Source organism: Sus scrofa, chromosome 3 (genome assembly GCF_000003025.6).
Source record: "Sus scrofa isolate TJ Tabasco breed Duroc chromosome 3, Sscrofa11.1, whole genome shotgun sequence".
In the NCBI taxonomy this organism is placed as follows: domain Eukaryota; kingdom Metazoa; phylum Chordata; class Mammalia; order Artiodactyla; family Suidae; genus Sus; species Sus scrofa.
This window is the reverse complement of record NC_010445.4, coordinates 4991482-5006973: the sequence shown is the minus strand read 5'-3', so window position 1 is coordinate 5006973 and position 15492 is coordinate 4991482. Positions and strand designations below refer to the sequence as shown.

Below are 15492 nucleotides of genomic sequence, written 5' to 3'. Positions count from 1 at the left end.
ACCAGAGCTCTCTTTCCCTCTGTGCCTGAGACGACACCTGGCAGAAACCCTCCTTCTCGGCCGCTGGCCCGGGAAGAGGCGGCCAAATACTCCCTGGGGTGGTTTGCCCACAGCTCGCTCACCTCCTGACAAAGCTGAGGGCGGCGGGGGGCAAGGTGGACGTGGGCACATGTGTGGCCCCAGCCTTGGAGAAATGTCGGCAGGGGAAACAACGCATTTGGGGGCGCGCGCGTCCCCTGGGTGGCCCAAGGACGAACTCGGGGGCGGGTCCGGCTCAGAGCCGGAGCCGTCGGGTCTCTGCGAGGAGGTCTGTCGCTCCTGGGGCTTGAGCTCTGGCTTCCTCTCCCGCAGGCACCAGCCGGATTCCGACCTCTCGGGAGCACATTCTGAGGCCGACCTCCACAGACACAAGAAGAAGAAGAAGAAGAAGAAGAGACACTCACGGAAATCGGCGGACTTTGTCAGAGCTGCGGACGCGCCCCTGCCCAAGGCCGCCAGCTGCCAGACTGTGGACCGGTTCCGGAGGGCGGCCGGCGCCTTTCCGCTCCCGGACGGCCTGCCTCTGGAAGGGGCTGGACCTTTCCGCGAGAAAACAAAACATTTACGGATGGAAAGCAGGGCTGACAGGTGTCATCTGTCTGAGTGTGGCCAGGGTAAGCGGGCACCCTTGCAGGCAGGAGCTAGAAACTCTTTGGAGAAGGCACAGGCGGCTCAGGGGGCGGAAGAGGCCTAGGGCCCCTGCCCGGCGCGCCCGCCTGGGGCCGTCGGGCTGGTTCACGTGCCCCTGCGTTCCGTGCAGCTGGGCCCAGCAGATCCTCTGGCAGGGAACCTCTGGATTTTGTGGCTCTGGGCGTCTGTGGACCAGAACTTTTGGTTTTAAGTCATTTTTGATAGAAATGTTTCTGTGGTTACGTTCCTTCTCTCCCGAATCCTTGCGCCTCCAGCATCTGCGTAGAACCCATGGTCACAGTTGGGTGGCCAGCTCCCTGGGCGGCCACGGTGGGCCTCCTGCCAGGCCAGGCAACTGTGCCATGGGGCCTGGGCTCCGAGCGCTGGGTTAGCACAGGCCGCTGGCATCCGGGGTTCTTGTCTGCTTTGCGAGGCATTGTCTTCCTTCGTAATTTCCTAGTTTTTTCTCCCCTGTGCACTTAAAGCAGCGCCCCCCCCCCAACTTTCTTGGCTGATCCAGTGACCCTCGACCCTGGAAGGATGGGTGGGGGAGGGGACAGGGAGGATGTGTCCGGGCCTTGGGGGTGGGACCCAAGAACGGGGGTCAGCAGACTGCAGCCTGAGGCCGCCCTTGCGTAGCCCGCGCTTGCGTAGCCCACCCGTGAGGCTGGAAAAGTACAGAGAAGGTCTCCTTTCACCTGAAACTGAACCGTCAGTAAAGCCGCTGGAGCCTGGCCCGCCCGTCCCCTGTGCCAGCGTCGGAGTCGTCCGGGGATGGGTTTGCCGACCCCCGCCCTGACGCTGGGGTGCACCCTCGGGACCTTGACCTAGCCCTGGATGCCCAAGGTCCCCAGGTTCCCCTCTGTGAGGGACCTGGGTGAGGCACCAGGTGTTCAGGGGGCAGGCCCGCCCCTCGGCCACAGTCACTCGATTGTCGCTGGAGGCACAGGTGGCCCGCAGCACACTGGTGTGAGAGGAGCAGAGCGTGCAGGGTGGGTGTCCTGGTGGGGGGGCCCTGCTGGCGGCATTGGGAGCCAGTGGGAAGAGTCAAGCAGGAAAAGGAAGCTGAGAGGCTGCGTGCTGTGTGTTTTCTGCGCACTGTTGCCTTTGCACACTGGTTCCCACGAACGGCTCAGTGATTTGGGGGAGGGGCCTGGCCTCTGGGGTGAAGCAGCGAGGGCTCTGTGTGCGCAGTGGGCCTGCAGGGATTCTGCGCTTTGGCCAAAATCATCCCTTCCCCCTGCGGGTCTCCTGCAAGGAGCACCGCTTGAGGCCACCAGCTCGCCCACAGAGCCGGCCCCAGGGGAGGGAGAGTGGCAGGCGAACCCCAGCAGCGGACACTTGGTAGTCCGGCTGCGTGTCTGGGGTCAGGTGGTGGCCCTGTTCCTGTCCTGGACGTGATGGCACCTGTGCTGTGAGCTGACCGAGGGCCCCCAGGCCGAGCATCTCTGGGGGGGCGGAGGACGGAACTCTGCCTGCCTGTGTGTCTGCTGTCCTGGTCCCTTGACCATTTACCTCTTTCAGACTCCTGTTCTCTGGCACCTTTGAACTCAGTGTCTTTGGCCTAAGAGCTGTTCTTGCCTGACGCCCAAATGCCTTCTGCTGGGGTGAGAGTGGGCTGTTTCCGTGGGGATGCGGCCCTCAGGCATCACATGAACTGTTTTCAGTAAAACTCAGAGCTGCAGCTCATCCGTGCTCCTCCTCATGTAGGACTGATTTCAGGCAACGAGCTACTGAGAACTGGTCCTAAGTGTGATTACCTAATGCACACAGAGCATAGGCCCTAAACGTATTGTAAAACCATCATTAAAATCTGTTTCCCAACCTTTGCTTTTTAGGTGATTGAAAACTTGGCCTCAGAGCAAAGAATTCACTAGTTACGGTAAGCTGTCGGCCTACGTCTGTTTGCCTAGTCGTTCGGGGAGCCACCAGGGGGCCCCAGAGAGGAGCGCTGGGCCGCGGGCGGCGCTGGGAGCAGAGGGAGACGGAGCCGCTACCCGGGCGGGGGAGAGGGTTGGGTCCCTGAACTCAGTCGCTCCCTTCCCTCCTCCTGGTAAGAAAAGGAGGGAAGGTTGAAGCTTCAGAATCAACAGTCACTTGATAAACATTTGAAAGCTGGAGAAGCCATCGCCTCAACCCAGACGCAGCTCCCAGTTGGCCTGAGCGAGGAGATCCCTCCCCGCCCACCCGTCCTTGAGCTCCGGGCACCCCCAGCCTCCCCCAGCTGTGGGTACCGTGCCCAGCCTGGAGCCCTAGCCTCGCTAGATCTCAGGCCTGCTTCAGACAACTAGGACTTGGCTTTGTTTGAGGTTCGGGCGCTTTGGGGGAGCACATCAGGCGTGGGGTGTCATTTTCCACTGGTTTCATTCGGCGGCCCTGGGAGGCAGGACCTGGTGGCGTGAGCCCTGACGTGCTGGGGCGCGGGGGCGGCCAGCCAGCCCCTGGGCTCTGGGAAGGCAGTTTCGTCCAGACGGGTAACTTCAGCAAAGGGGGGGTTAAATGGATGTCCGGAACCGTCTGCAGATTAATTCGCAGCTGATTCACGCCCGTGGCCAGTGCGTGCTCCGGGCCAGGTCTACGCCCGAGTCAGGAATGAGGAGAGGGCGGGACGAGCGCAGCGGGGGCCCGGCGGGCGGGACCCGCGCCCAGCAGGTGGCGCCCTCCTCGAGGGAGCGGCACCAGCTGCCTGGGCTCCTGCGTTTAGAACCGCCTGGTTCCTGGACTGCCCTTCAGGAGGGCGGTTGCCTAAGGAAGAGGAGTGCCCCCCCCCCCGCACCCCCCGCCCCGGGTGGGTGCCGGGGTGGGGGGACCTCCCTGGGCCCTTTGTTCCAACTTCCTGCCTCTGGCCGACTAACTAACTAACGCCTGTTGCCTGCTGTCTTTCAGATTCAACGTGTTCAACAGAAGCCATCCCCAACCCAGCTTAAATTATAGAGAAAATAACTTTGTTCAAATCTGCGTGGTGCTTCTTTAGTAAATACTGTACAGATTTTACCATGGAGGACTTTTTTTTTTAGTTTTTACCTTTTCTTAATTACCCTTATTCCAAATGGACGAACACTTTCTACAACTGCTGACCACTGTAAAATACTGTGTATATAAATCACATTGAAATAACGCCCTGGACTAGAACATCTCAAATGCTGCTTAATCACAGACTCAGGTTGATCACTCGTATTCCATGTAACGCTCCTCCGAGTTAGCTAGCCGGTGCAAGACCAGCCGGGACACCATGGAATTATTAAAAGTACAAACTGACAGTGTGTATATTTAATTTAAAAACTTATTTAAAGATTCACACGCTCTCAATGAGACTTTTGAGAGCAGTCTGTTTTCTGTAATGTCTGATACTAGAAACTAATTTGCTTCATATTTTAGTTGTATTCAAGATTTGAAGATGTATTTTATAGACAAGTTCTGTTTTTGAACTTCGTGGAACTATTCCAATCAATTTACCAGTTATGATGCGTATTTACATTATGAATGTATAATCCAAACATTATTTGTAAGGCCTACAGTATGTTTTTATTACCTAACTTTTTTATACAGTGTCTCTTGTCTTGACTATGATATTGGAGTCTGAGTTGTCGGCTTGGTCCCTTAAAGTTTCTAGTTACAGACAAAATCATACTGTGATTTTATTTTTAATATGGATATGCTATCAAACTGTGATACACTTATAATTCACTGGTCCTGCATCAGGAGATGGAGTGGGGAAAACTGTATTTGATACAGTTCGTATCTGAATAATCTGTATGGTTTATACAGTTTGTGTTGTTCAGAGATGTCTAAAGAAGTTTGATCTTTGTTTTTTTAAAGATTAAAAAAGCACTTGCCCCACTGTAAATATACAGCATGGAAAATTTATATAGTATATAAATGGCAGCAAATTAAACCTTTTTTGTGTCTTTTTCATTTATTTTTTCCCGCTCTTTTCCCCATTTACTCACCGACGCTGCTCATGGGCTTCTTCCTCTGCGTTCACTGTCTCAACATCTCCAGGGCACAAGCCACGGGCTCTCGGCCCCAGACTGGAGGTACAGACAGACCCCAGACGGGTGCGGGGAGTCTCCTTATTTTAAAGAAGCCAGTCATAGGCCGTGTTGTTTTAACAGCGTGTTTTTATTTAATGAACACACTATTTGCAGTCTGACAGCCACACACCCTGCAACGTTACTGCTCACTTTACAGCAAAATGTCAATATAGGCTATTTCTTCATGCGCCTTGTGGGAGTCTATACAATGAAGAACAAGCACTCCAGAAATCAATCTATATGTACATTATTTACATATTAACTATATTTACTGTCAATAGAAATGTTCTCTAAGAAAAAAATAAAACAAGAAATCACAATGTGTGGTTTCTGGTCTACAACAGACCTAACTTCTTAGCAAAGCACATCTATGTAGATATATGCATTTTAACTCGAAAAATATGCATTGCTTTATATGCAGCATTAAATGCTGCTTCACCCATGAACAGCTCCTGTTCGGACTCCGTTTGGTACCACATTAAACTGCTCAAATATGTTCCACATCCTGACGACACTGGCTTGTCTGGGTCCAGGGTCGGCCAAGTAAACCTTGGGTTAAGGGCGGCGGGCGGGCGGGCCCTGGAAGCCGGGTCTCCCGGGCAGGGACCCCCTTCCCCGCCTCCTGCCCCTGGTCTCTGGAGGAAAACTCTTTGGCCAGAGCGGGGGCAGGTCATTCAAGCACTGAGTGCAGACCGGCGCGGGGGAGGAGGAGGACAGGCCAGCTCGGTGAGGTCCGGGTGGGCGGCCGCTGGCCACGACCCGCCCACACAGCCCTGCCCCGGCAGGTGACAGCTTAGGCCTCTCAGGTTAACACTGTCGCCACAGAACCTGGAATTAGGATGTCACCAACACTCCGATGGCAAGTGACAACAAAGATCCTGAGCACGCAGTCGTCTGCGTCTTTCTGGGAAGCTCCCCTCGGGTCAGATTTCTCACGGGGCGGGGGGGGGTTTAACTCACTTCTCCCAACCCCACCCTGGGGCAAACCTGCAAGACAGAAAGCCCAGCATCCCCCGGGTCCTACCTGGGTCAGACAAAGGCGAGAAGGTGCTTCCCGCAAAACACCCATCTAGCTGGCGCCAGGGCCACCCCCAGTGCCGGGGGCGGGGCCAGCCCGAGGGGTCGCCACCGGCAGGGTGGCCTGCGGTCTGGCCAGCATCCGTTGACGCAGCCCGAGTTCTGACACCTGCCGACCTGTCTTTCTCAAAGCCAGAGTTTCCAATGTGAGGTATCAGTACAGTAGCAACGGCTAAGAGCTTGGGAACGACCGGAAAAGATCAGTTTGATGCATGTTGGAGAGTGGTCCGTCCCCCCCCCCACCCCCGCCCCGAGTCTACTGTGACTTAAAGCTACGGCCAGGTCAGCCGCACGAGGCCAGGCCGGGGGCCCACAGCCGCTCAGCCCCAGCGTGGCGGCAGCTCTCAGCAACGGTCCCCTCTGCTCTTTAGACTTCCGTGTGAGTGCGGACAGACCGAGGGCTGTGCGGACCTGGCTTCCAGGGGATGACCTCGCAGGTGTGCAAACTGAGGTGTGCCCGCGTGGGGGAGGGGAAGGGAAGGAGGTCCTGTGGAGAAGAGACCCGCCACCGGAAGGGCCCACAAGCGCAAGAGGGGGTCCCGGCAGCAGAAATAAAGCTCCCAATAAAAAGCTGTCACCCACCCCTCCCCGAATGGCCCAGCACACCGCCTCTCGCCCGCCCACCTGTGCACCCGGGCCAGCTGGGCGACGTGCCGGGGCCACACTCCAGGCTGCTCCCCCCACGCGGGCTGAGCACCTGTCCTTCGGTCAGTGCCGCCCGCCCCTACCCGGCCGCGGCGCTTCGCCAGTCCCACCACCAGGGCGCATGTGGAGTTTGAAACTATTTACAGAAAAGCCTAAGTGCCCGGCCTGGTCTCGCCCTCCTCGTGACGGGAGAGTCAATCTCTGAAAACAGAGTCAGATCCATCACCTCCCCTCACCTGTGCGTCTACTCATCACAGTAAGAAATGTGGTCACATTCTTACAAGCGTTTGTTTCGCCAACAGGTTTTAAACAGTGAGGACAGTGGCCACGGCGCGCCCGAACCAGTTCAGGGACCCACACGGCCCTGCTCTTCCGGGGCGTCGGACACAGACGCGAGCAGTTCCCTGTGGTTCGACACAGACGTCGGGGCTGCGGTGGATTCAGCGGTTACAAGATAAAAGGCCGAAGCTGCAACGTGATCATTTGCCTCTTTAGAGAGTGTCACTGGGACCACACCGTCTGAGCGGAAGGGTCCCAGAGGACGGGACACCTGCAGCCCTGCCCAGTGCCTGGCCTTAGCGCTGCCTCGCCTCCCTCCGCCAGGAGGTCCCCCAGGGCGCCCCCAGCCTAGCGGCCCCCACCACGGGCTGCATACGCGGCTATGTAGCTTGTTCTCAGTGCACAGTATATACTTGTGTCCAGGAGTTAAATTTATAGCTGCCATTCTAAAAATACTACTGTTAGAAAGGGTCTTTCATTATAATTTCAGAATATAAAAAGGCATATAAAAGCTATAATACCATATATCTGAGAAAAAAAAAAAACTCAATAAAAAAGTGGTTGCTTTTCCTTTCCTGTTATGATACAAAACAGCGGCTTTCGGAACAACAGACACGCCGCGAAGGAGCACGTGCGGCCCTGCCTCTGCCGCGCGGATGCTCGGGCGGAACCACCGGGGCGGCCGCTGGACGAAACTTGGAGAAGGACGCGCTCGGGCACCTTCCGCTGCGGGGGAGCGCTGGGCGGTCGGCAGAAGGGACGACACGAGGCGCCAGGACCCTCGAGAGCAGCGGGGGCCGCCGTCCGCGGGGCGGCAGGGCGGCGGGCGCGGGTCCGGGGTGTGGCGGGAGGCGCCCGGCCCGCTGTGCGGTGGGGTCTGGCTCTCCGATTACCTGCTGGGGCCAGGCCAGCGCTACTTCTTATTGGCAATCCTCCTTTTCCTCGTGGCCAGCATGTCATAGAAAGGATCCCTACTGATACTGGCTCTGGGGACAGAGGAACGGGAAGCGCGTGAGGCGGCGCCCGGGGCCCGGGGCCCGCGGTCCGGCCGCCCCGCCGCCCGGCCGCCCCGGGCCGCACCTGATGGACTTCATCCACTCGTCCTTCTCCTCGGGGCTGGGCGCCGAGATGCGGTACACCACGTGGTTGCCCTCCACCACCCGGCCGTCGGCCTCCGTCTTGCAGGCTTTGATCACCTGCCCTTTGTGGCTCGGGTTGTAAAGCTCGAAGCAGTTCTGCAGGAGACAGACGGCGTCACCGGGCCGCCGCGGAGGGTCCCAGCGGGGCGGGGTGGGGGCGGGGGCGGGCGGCTTACGGGTTTCCGGGGGTCGTCCACCTCCCTGATGCTCAGGTTCTCCAGCGGGATGATGCCCCGGGGCTCCTTATCCTGGGGGACAAAGGCGCTCAGCCAGCCGCGCCGGCGCCCCAAGCCCGGAGGCGGGGAAGCGGCCGCAGGCACTTACCGTCGTGTATTCGAAGTAATAGAGGCAGTTGTCCGTGAGGATGAACCAGCGCCGCTTCCAGGTCTTCACGCGCCCCCCTAAAAGCAGGGGGACCCCGTGAGTCAGCGCAGCGCTGGTGCCCGGCCTCCCCAAGCTAGTGCTCTTCTCAGGAACGCCCCTGGGGCCGAGCTGGGGGTGCAGTGTCCTTCCTCGCGAAAGCGCCAGACACTCGGCCCCACCTTGTCAGCCGGATGCCGGCCAGGCTGTGCGGCCTCGCCCCCCTGCCCACCCGGGGACAAGGGGCACCTGGCTGCCGCCCGCATGCACCCCACCGCCTGCGCGGCGCCCAGCAGACCCAAGGCTTCCCGGATCTGCCTCCTGCAGTTGGTCCAGATGAATGGCCTTCACTTCCCCACATGGAAATGACCACAGGATGAAGTCAGCGCGGCTGCAGGTCTGCCCAGGGCTTAATCTCGCATTACTGAGGGCTTGGGGTGGCCCTGGGATCCATCAAAATCCATGACTCCTGGGCCCAGGGGACTATTAGGTTGAATTAATCTCTTAACAAGATCTAGGACACACACAGACAACACACACACACTCACACAGACACACACACGGCTCATCTGCAGCTACTCTCCCTACACCATGGAAAGGAAAATCTTTTACCCTTAGATATTCGGCAGAAACAAACTGGCTTCAATTTCTAGTCCTTGCTCCTAACGTGAGGTTTAAAAACAAAAATTAACAGCAATTAAAAGACAAAACCCGCCTGCCGACAGATGCCCGGATCAATGGCACGAGGTAAGCGGCGCCCCAGCGTCCAGCCCCCCTTCCTCTGTGCCGGGCGGGCAGGCAGGACCCTCGGGGCCGAGGACACAGACCTGCTCCCTACTTCGAGGTGCGCTTGGGGAACCAGGACAGGGACATGGGGGGGACATGAAGGTCAGCCTTGGGGGCCGAGGCTCTCAGAGGTCTGGGAGGAGGAGACACGAGAACACCCCGCTGCACGGAGGGAGCCCCCGCTGGGGATTCACTGCCACTGGAGGGGTCTTCATCCCTGTGTCACTGACGAGACATCTGCCACAAGCAGGCCAGGCTGCGGAGGGCGGGGTGGGCAGGGGACAGTGGTCTCAGCCAGGCCATGAAGGAAGGCCCCCACCCACACAACCCAGCTCCCCCACTTCACTACCCACGCCCCTCCCAAGATCCCCTAGGACTCTGAGCCCCCCTCAGGCCTCCGTCTCCCCAAGGTCTCCATCCCACAGCCCGTCTTCCTGACCCCGGGCTGGGCTCCTGCTCCCCACCGGCCGGGGCCTCTACGACCCAGCACTGGGCCGGGCATGGAGCAGCCCCAAGTGCACGGGGAGGGAGCCCAGGAGAACTGCGGGGCACGTGCCTCAGCCCCAAGCCCTCCAGGGAGGGCAGGCGGCACCTGCCCAAGCCTGAGGCCATGAAGGAGTCAGCCACCAGGCCAGGCCTTTTTCCAGCTGCCCCCAGACAGCAGCCCGGGGCCTCTATGGAAAAAAGAAATTGACCCCACTCTCAAGCCTGAAGCCCCCACGGCTCCCACTGCTCTCAGCCTAAGACCCAAACCCTCAATCGGCGCCCTGGACTCGCCGGCTTGACTCGCCAGCCCCCGGCCAGGCTCCTCCTGGGAACTTCTCACCACTAAGCCCCACAAGAAGGTTCTCAGAATCTTCCAGGAGCCCTGGACTGGCCATCTGTCCACGTGGGTCATGAGGTACCTGCGTGTGCTGTCACCCCCGGGGCCCCTATCTGTTACTGATCCTGCATCACCAGCTGCCAGGAAGGCCTCTTGGCTCTTTGCACCGAGGCTCCTGCCTCACTGCTCCCAAGTGCAGTGGCAGCGTGGCAGAAGCACAATCCTTGGTCCGGTTCTGGACACAAGGGAGAAAGCCTTGCAGGCTGGGGCCCCAGGCACTGAGACGGAGCTGTGACATCCGGGATGGCCTGAGCTTCCCCCGCCCCCGCGCCCTTTCAGGGCAGGCGGTGGCCGGCCTGGCAGGGCCAGGGCGATGCCCTTGGTCTCCGAGCCCCCGCAGGTTTCGCTGCTGGGAGACTCTGCTCGTACACGTGTTCGTGGCTGGGCTTTAGGGCCCGGGGACACACACACACCCATGCCTGCGGGAAGAAGCCTGATGTCTTCTGACCATGCAGGCACCCACTTTCTCTCTGTAAACGACCCGCTGCTTTCATAGCTGTGACCAGGCAGACGCCCTGCACACGGCGCGGCCTGGCTGCTCACCTGCAGCCGGGGTCCCTCCTCCACAGCCCGGCTCTGACCTCGCTCCTGTCTGCACACACGGCCCCCAAACTCTCCAAGCACAGTGGCCTCATGAGTCTACCGAGCTGCCGAGAAGCAGCAGCACCCGCTCTGTGAAGTGCCTTCCACCCCAGGACTAAATTCATGCTGAGCAACAACCAAGCAAGGTCATGCTGTGGCCTGGGCTCCGATCCGAGCCCGTGCGTGGCCACCATTCTGGCTCCTCTGCCCGTGTCCAGGCGGTGCGCCCTGTTGGGGGGCCCGGGGTCACATGTCCGCCCCCTGTCCAGGTGCCGAACCCGGGACCAACCCAACACCCCCTCCACGTCAGCTTCCCTCTCCTGTGCCGCCTCCACGGCCCTTGGACCGACGCCCAGGGACCCTCCTGAGCAGCCTGACGAGTGTCTAGACTGCAACCTCAGGGCCCTAACAGCTCTCACTGCACCATCACTGGCTCTGTGGCCCTAACGAGGTCAGCCGCACCACGCCTTCCCTTCAGACGGGAGCGTGAGGCCGAGGGAGCAGCAGACCCCAGGCCACTCGGCCCCACCAGCCCCCAGCTCCCGACAGCGCTCTGTGCTCCGACGCTGTGGCCCGCTTGTCTGCTCAACCAGAAAACAGGCTGGAAACAAGCCCTGTGCCTCTGTTTCACATATTTAGAGCCTGCCGCATCCCTGCTGGCACTGAGGGCACACTAGCTGCCAGGCAGGCTTGTGCTGTCACCACAAAGGGCGCCAGCTGGCGACACAGCAATGGGAAGGGGCCATTGCTCTTCTGGGCACATTGCTCGCACCCTCACCCCGGGGCCACAGGCTGGACGAGGATGCAGACCTGCAGTGTCTGGGAGGTTACTCAGGCATTCACGTCCAGGGCTATGGTTCCAGATTTCTTCTTTCTGGTCTTTTATCTTTTTAGGGCCGCGCCTGCAGCATGTGGAGGCTCCCAGGCTAGAGGTCGAATCGGAGCTGTAGCCGCTGGCCTACGCCACAGCCACAGCCACAGCCACGCGGGATCCGAGCCGCGTCTGCGACCTACACCACAGCTCACGGCAACGCCGGATCCTTAACCCACGGAGTGAGGCCAGCGATGGAACCCGCAACCTCATGGTCCCTAGTCGGATTCATTAACCACTGAGCCACGACGGGAACTCCCGGGTTCCACATTTTTGGGGAGAGCCAGAAAAAGGTCAGAGGAAGACCCTAACTCAGAAGAGCCTCGCCTCGCTGCACACCCCTATACCTGCCGCGTGGTTATCCTCTCTCAGAGACAGAACCTCCACAACTCCCACAGGCCTGTGTCTTTGATCCGCCTGCAAGGTGCCCGGGTGACCCGCAGCTGTCAGATCTCTCAGGCTCTGATGTCGCAGGAAAGCAGAAATCCCACCCCCACCAGTAAAAACCACTACCAATTCCTAAAACTGCCCCCAAATAGAAAGGGCACCCTACTTTTTCGTCAGTGGTGGAAGCCCTTCAAAGGTTTCTGGGCTCTGCACAGGCATCCCACGTGCACTGCCTGGCCAGCAGGACGGCGACGCTGCAGCGGTGGAGCTGGCTGTCAGGTGTCTTACCGCTCAGACCCAAGGGACATCAGGGGCTAGCCTGCTCCCTGGGGGTGTCCCACAACGCCTCCGGGTCCTCACTCCCCATCCAGCCCGGGCTGGCCTTGCAGCGGAGGAGGAGCTGACCCCAGCACGCTGGAAGCCACGAGGGCCGGGTGGATGGCAGCCGAGCCAGAGCTTCACACAGACGGACAGGGAGAGAAAGCGAGAGGAAGGAGCAGCTGGTAGAGGGGCAGGAAGCCACTGGGTACGTACCTCCTAACGCAGAACAAGCAGGGACAGCCCGTCACAGAACAGAAAGGTGGGAGCCACAGGCAGAAGGAAAACAACAAGAAGGCACATTTAAACCACGCATCAAAAATCAGCCACACCAAACCAAGCGAGGCCGCAGGTTCGCGGAGGTCGAGGCGCCTGCGCTTGTACAGAAAACTGCCTCGGGCTGATCCGGACGCTAAGGGGGCCGTTTTCTGGGACGTGCATTGCGTGCAGCCGGGCGCTACTCTGCGGACACGGCAGGATGGCCTCGGTGGCCGCGCAGGGACCGGGCGGCAGCGGCGGGCGGGGCCTGGGATGCTCCGCCTTTGGTCGGGGAGGCGCTCGGAAGGCACCGCGCGGGGGCTGCTGCCGCGGGCGCAGGGGCCACGGCTCGGGTCCCGCCGGCGCCGCTCACCCAGCTTCAGGAGCCAGCCCTCCCGGTCGGGGTTGAAGAACGTGTGCGTCAGGTCGTTGCCGTCGTCCTCCGGGATCTTGAACGGCTCGTTCTTGATGCTCTCGTACAGGTTCTGCGAGGAGGGAAGGCGCCCGGTGGGCGGAGGCCGGGGTGGGGGGGACCCGCTCAGGACGCGCGGGGGCCAGGAGCTGGCGCCGCGGGCAGAGGCTGCCGCTGCCAGGGCGGGCGGGGGGGCGCGGGGGTCGGGGCCTCACCCGCAGCAGCTCCTCGGGGAGGTCCCCGCCCTCGTTGATGCCGCGGTTCATGGTGACAAAGCGCTCGGCCGTGGGCTTGTCGCGCACGTTGTGGTTGTGCAGGCTGGTGTTGAGCATGATGATGGCGAAGGACAGCACGTAGCACGTGTCTGGAAGGAGTCAGGCAGAGGGGCGTCAGCCGCGCCCGGAAGGGTGCCCTGGGCGCCAACCCCCCGGCCCCCCGCACCGACCTGTGGACTGGAAGACGCCCGGGTTGCAGAGGCAGTAGCGGGACGCGAACGCCTCCATCATGCGGTCGATTTTCTGCGCCTCGCCGGGGAGTCTGAAGCTCCACAGGAACTGCCTGCGGGGAAACGCGAGCCAGGAGGTGGCGCCGCCGCCCCCCGCCCCCGCCCGGCGGGAGGGAGGCCGGGCGCCTCGGGTCCCCCCGCCGCCCCGAGAGCACCGCGCGCTCCCCCTGCCGGGCGCCAGGCAGACCCGCGGGCGGCCGAGGGAAGGCAGCGGGGCGAGGGCAGGGCCCATCTGCGCTTCACCCGCCACCTGCAGCAGCGTGGCGGAACCCCCGCGGCTCTGGGCCAGAGGCAGGTGGGTGACCGGAACGGAACCCCCAGGCTCTCCAGGCCTGCACGTCCCTGAGACACTGTTTGCAAAAAACTGCATCTAGAGCGCCTCCACCCCGGCTGCGGTACGCCGACCCGTCAGTCATCCGCGCCTTGCTGGGCCGGGGCCGCCACGCTGAGCACAGGGCGACGAGGTCAGTCTGCCACCTCCCCCGGTGCCAGGAACCGGAGGCTGGGGCAGAGCGCAGAGGAGAAGGGCCGACCAGGGCCGGACAATGCTGCCGACACACCGGGACCAGAGCGGCCTCTGACCGCAGGAAACCCGCACCCTCCCGGGCGCATGCGCGGCTGGTGTTCCAGACCGAATGTGGGGTTCAGGGGGCCGGTGCCGGGGCAGCACCGAGAGCCCGTGCAGAGTGGGGAGGCAGCTCACGCACAACTGCCAAGTATCATGAAACGTCTAAGACCCCAAAGCAACTACGAACTCTACGCAGGACCAGCGGCCACAGGGCACCCGTGGCCTGACTTCTATGTGGGGCAGCAGATGCTCCCGCAGAGGCCCGGCCGGCTGCACCCCGGTTCCCTGGCGGGTCCTCCCAGCACGTGATGAAACACTCACCTTAAGGCTTGGACGAGGTTGAGATCGGCAAACTCATGGAGCTCCACGAACGCCTGAAGAACTTTAATATTAAATTCATCCCTAGGAAAAAAAAATGTATTGCACAGCCTCACCGCGTGTTACTTCAATTTTTGACGTTAGCGATGTGTTACAATGTTGTCAGTTTCTGCTACACAGCAAAGGGACCCAGTCAGCATATATATCTGTATATACATTCTTTCTCTCATATTACCCTCCATCATGTTCCAGCACGAGTGACTAGATACAGTTCCTGTGCTGTATCATTCCCTGCGCCCATCATTTTAAAAGACAATTCCTAAAGCAAGTTTTCCTGGTTTTTAATGTATGACTCAAACCTCAGGCCTTGTTCATTCTGTGTTTGTTTTCAGCCTTAGCGCAAAGATACTAAGGCAAGATACTAAGAGTACTTCGCAACCGGTGGAGCCAGAGTAAGACCCCAAATTAGAGCCCAGCGGCCAGAGGAGTTCCGAACCCCTCACCACCCCGAGTTGAGCTGTGAGGCACCAACCCAGCTGCTTGGTGCACAGCCTCGACCTTCGAAATCATCACAGGGCAGGCGCCAAGCTCATCCCCACCTCGCAGGTGGGTCAGGAAGCTCAGAAGGGGAAGCAGCTCGCCCAGTTGGGAAGCCAGAGAGTATGGGGCTCAGAGAGGAACGTTTGGAAGAGAAGTGATGCCTTATACTAACAACTAGCTTTTTTTTTTTTTTTTTGTCTTTTGGTCTTTTTCTAGGGCCACACCTGCGGCATACGGAGGTTCCCAGGCCAGGGGTTGAATCAGAGCTACAGCTGCAATCTACACCCCAGCCACAGCAATGCGGGATCCGAGCCACATCTGTGATCTACACCACAGCTCACGGCAACACTGGATCCCCGACCCACTGGGCAAGGCCAGGAATCGAACCCACAACCTCATGGTTCCTGGTTGGATTCGTTACCCACTGAGCCACAATGGGAACTCCAACAACGAGCTTTTAAAAACTAAACTGAGTGTGAGGATTCAGTAAAAAGGGTCAAAATTTGTGACAACAAAACTGAAATGACACAACAGCGACAACTCAACTCACTGGAATTTTAACTCCAAGCTGCTCCCACAGGCCCTGGGGACTGACCTGGAGGGCAGAGCAGGCCTCACCTGAAGACAAGCGTGCTCACCTCCACAGGAGCAGACATCAGGGAGGTCACCCACCCCGAGGGCTGATGACAGAACTGGAGGTGGCAAGACGCCCCTGCACCAAGTGGGTGCTCCAACCTCGCCTCCCCCTGCACCCCCACCCTTGGGTTGAGCTGGTGGCAGGCGTCAGGCCGCTGTCAGAGGGCTCCAGCCCTGTCTGTGCAGAAGTCCCTCCCGGGGAACAGCGAGCACACAGCCCGCTGG

The 15492-nt window shown here is 60.0% G+C and overlaps 1 protein-coding gene and 1 long non-coding RNA gene across 7 annotated transcripts in view; one reads left to right on the top strand and one right to left on the bottom strand.

The window, feature by feature from the left end:
• The window catches only part of USP42, a 45922-nt gene extending 41354 nt beyond the window's left edge, over window positions 1-4568 (top strand). For 3 of the 4 annotated variants that reach the window (XR_002342219.1, XR_002342220.1, XR_002342222.1), the window contains 2 exons: window positions 352-2551; window positions 3556-4568. This is a non-coding gene — a long non-coding RNA (ubiquitin specific peptidase 42). The remainder of the gene's footprint in view (window positions 1-351; window positions 2552-3555) is intronic. The other variant, XR_002342221.1, reaches the window with a different exon arrangement.
• CYTH3 (cytohesin 3) overlaps window positions 4773-15492 on the bottom strand; it is a 101627-nt gene continuing 90907 nt past the window's right edge. For all 3 annotated transcript variants that reach the window (XM_021086079.1, XM_021086080.1, XM_021086078.1), the window contains exons 6-13: window positions 14095-14175; window positions 13146-13258; window positions 12916-13064; window positions 12662-12773; window positions 8168-8244; window positions 8020-8091; window positions 7785-7939; window positions 4773-7690 (exon numbers count right to left, since the gene is read on the bottom strand). In XM_021086079.1, coding sequence (XP_020941738.1) covers window positions 7618-7690; window positions 7785-7939; window positions 8020-8091; window positions 8168-8244; window positions 12662-12773; window positions 12916-13064; window positions 13146-13258; window positions 14095-14175 — 832 coding nt within the window. In that variant the 3' untranslated portion in view covers window positions 4773-7617. The remainder of the gene's footprint in view (window positions 7691-7784; window positions 7940-8019; window positions 8092-8167; window positions 8245-12661; window positions 12774-12915; window positions 13065-13145; window positions 13259-14094; window positions 14176-15492) is intronic.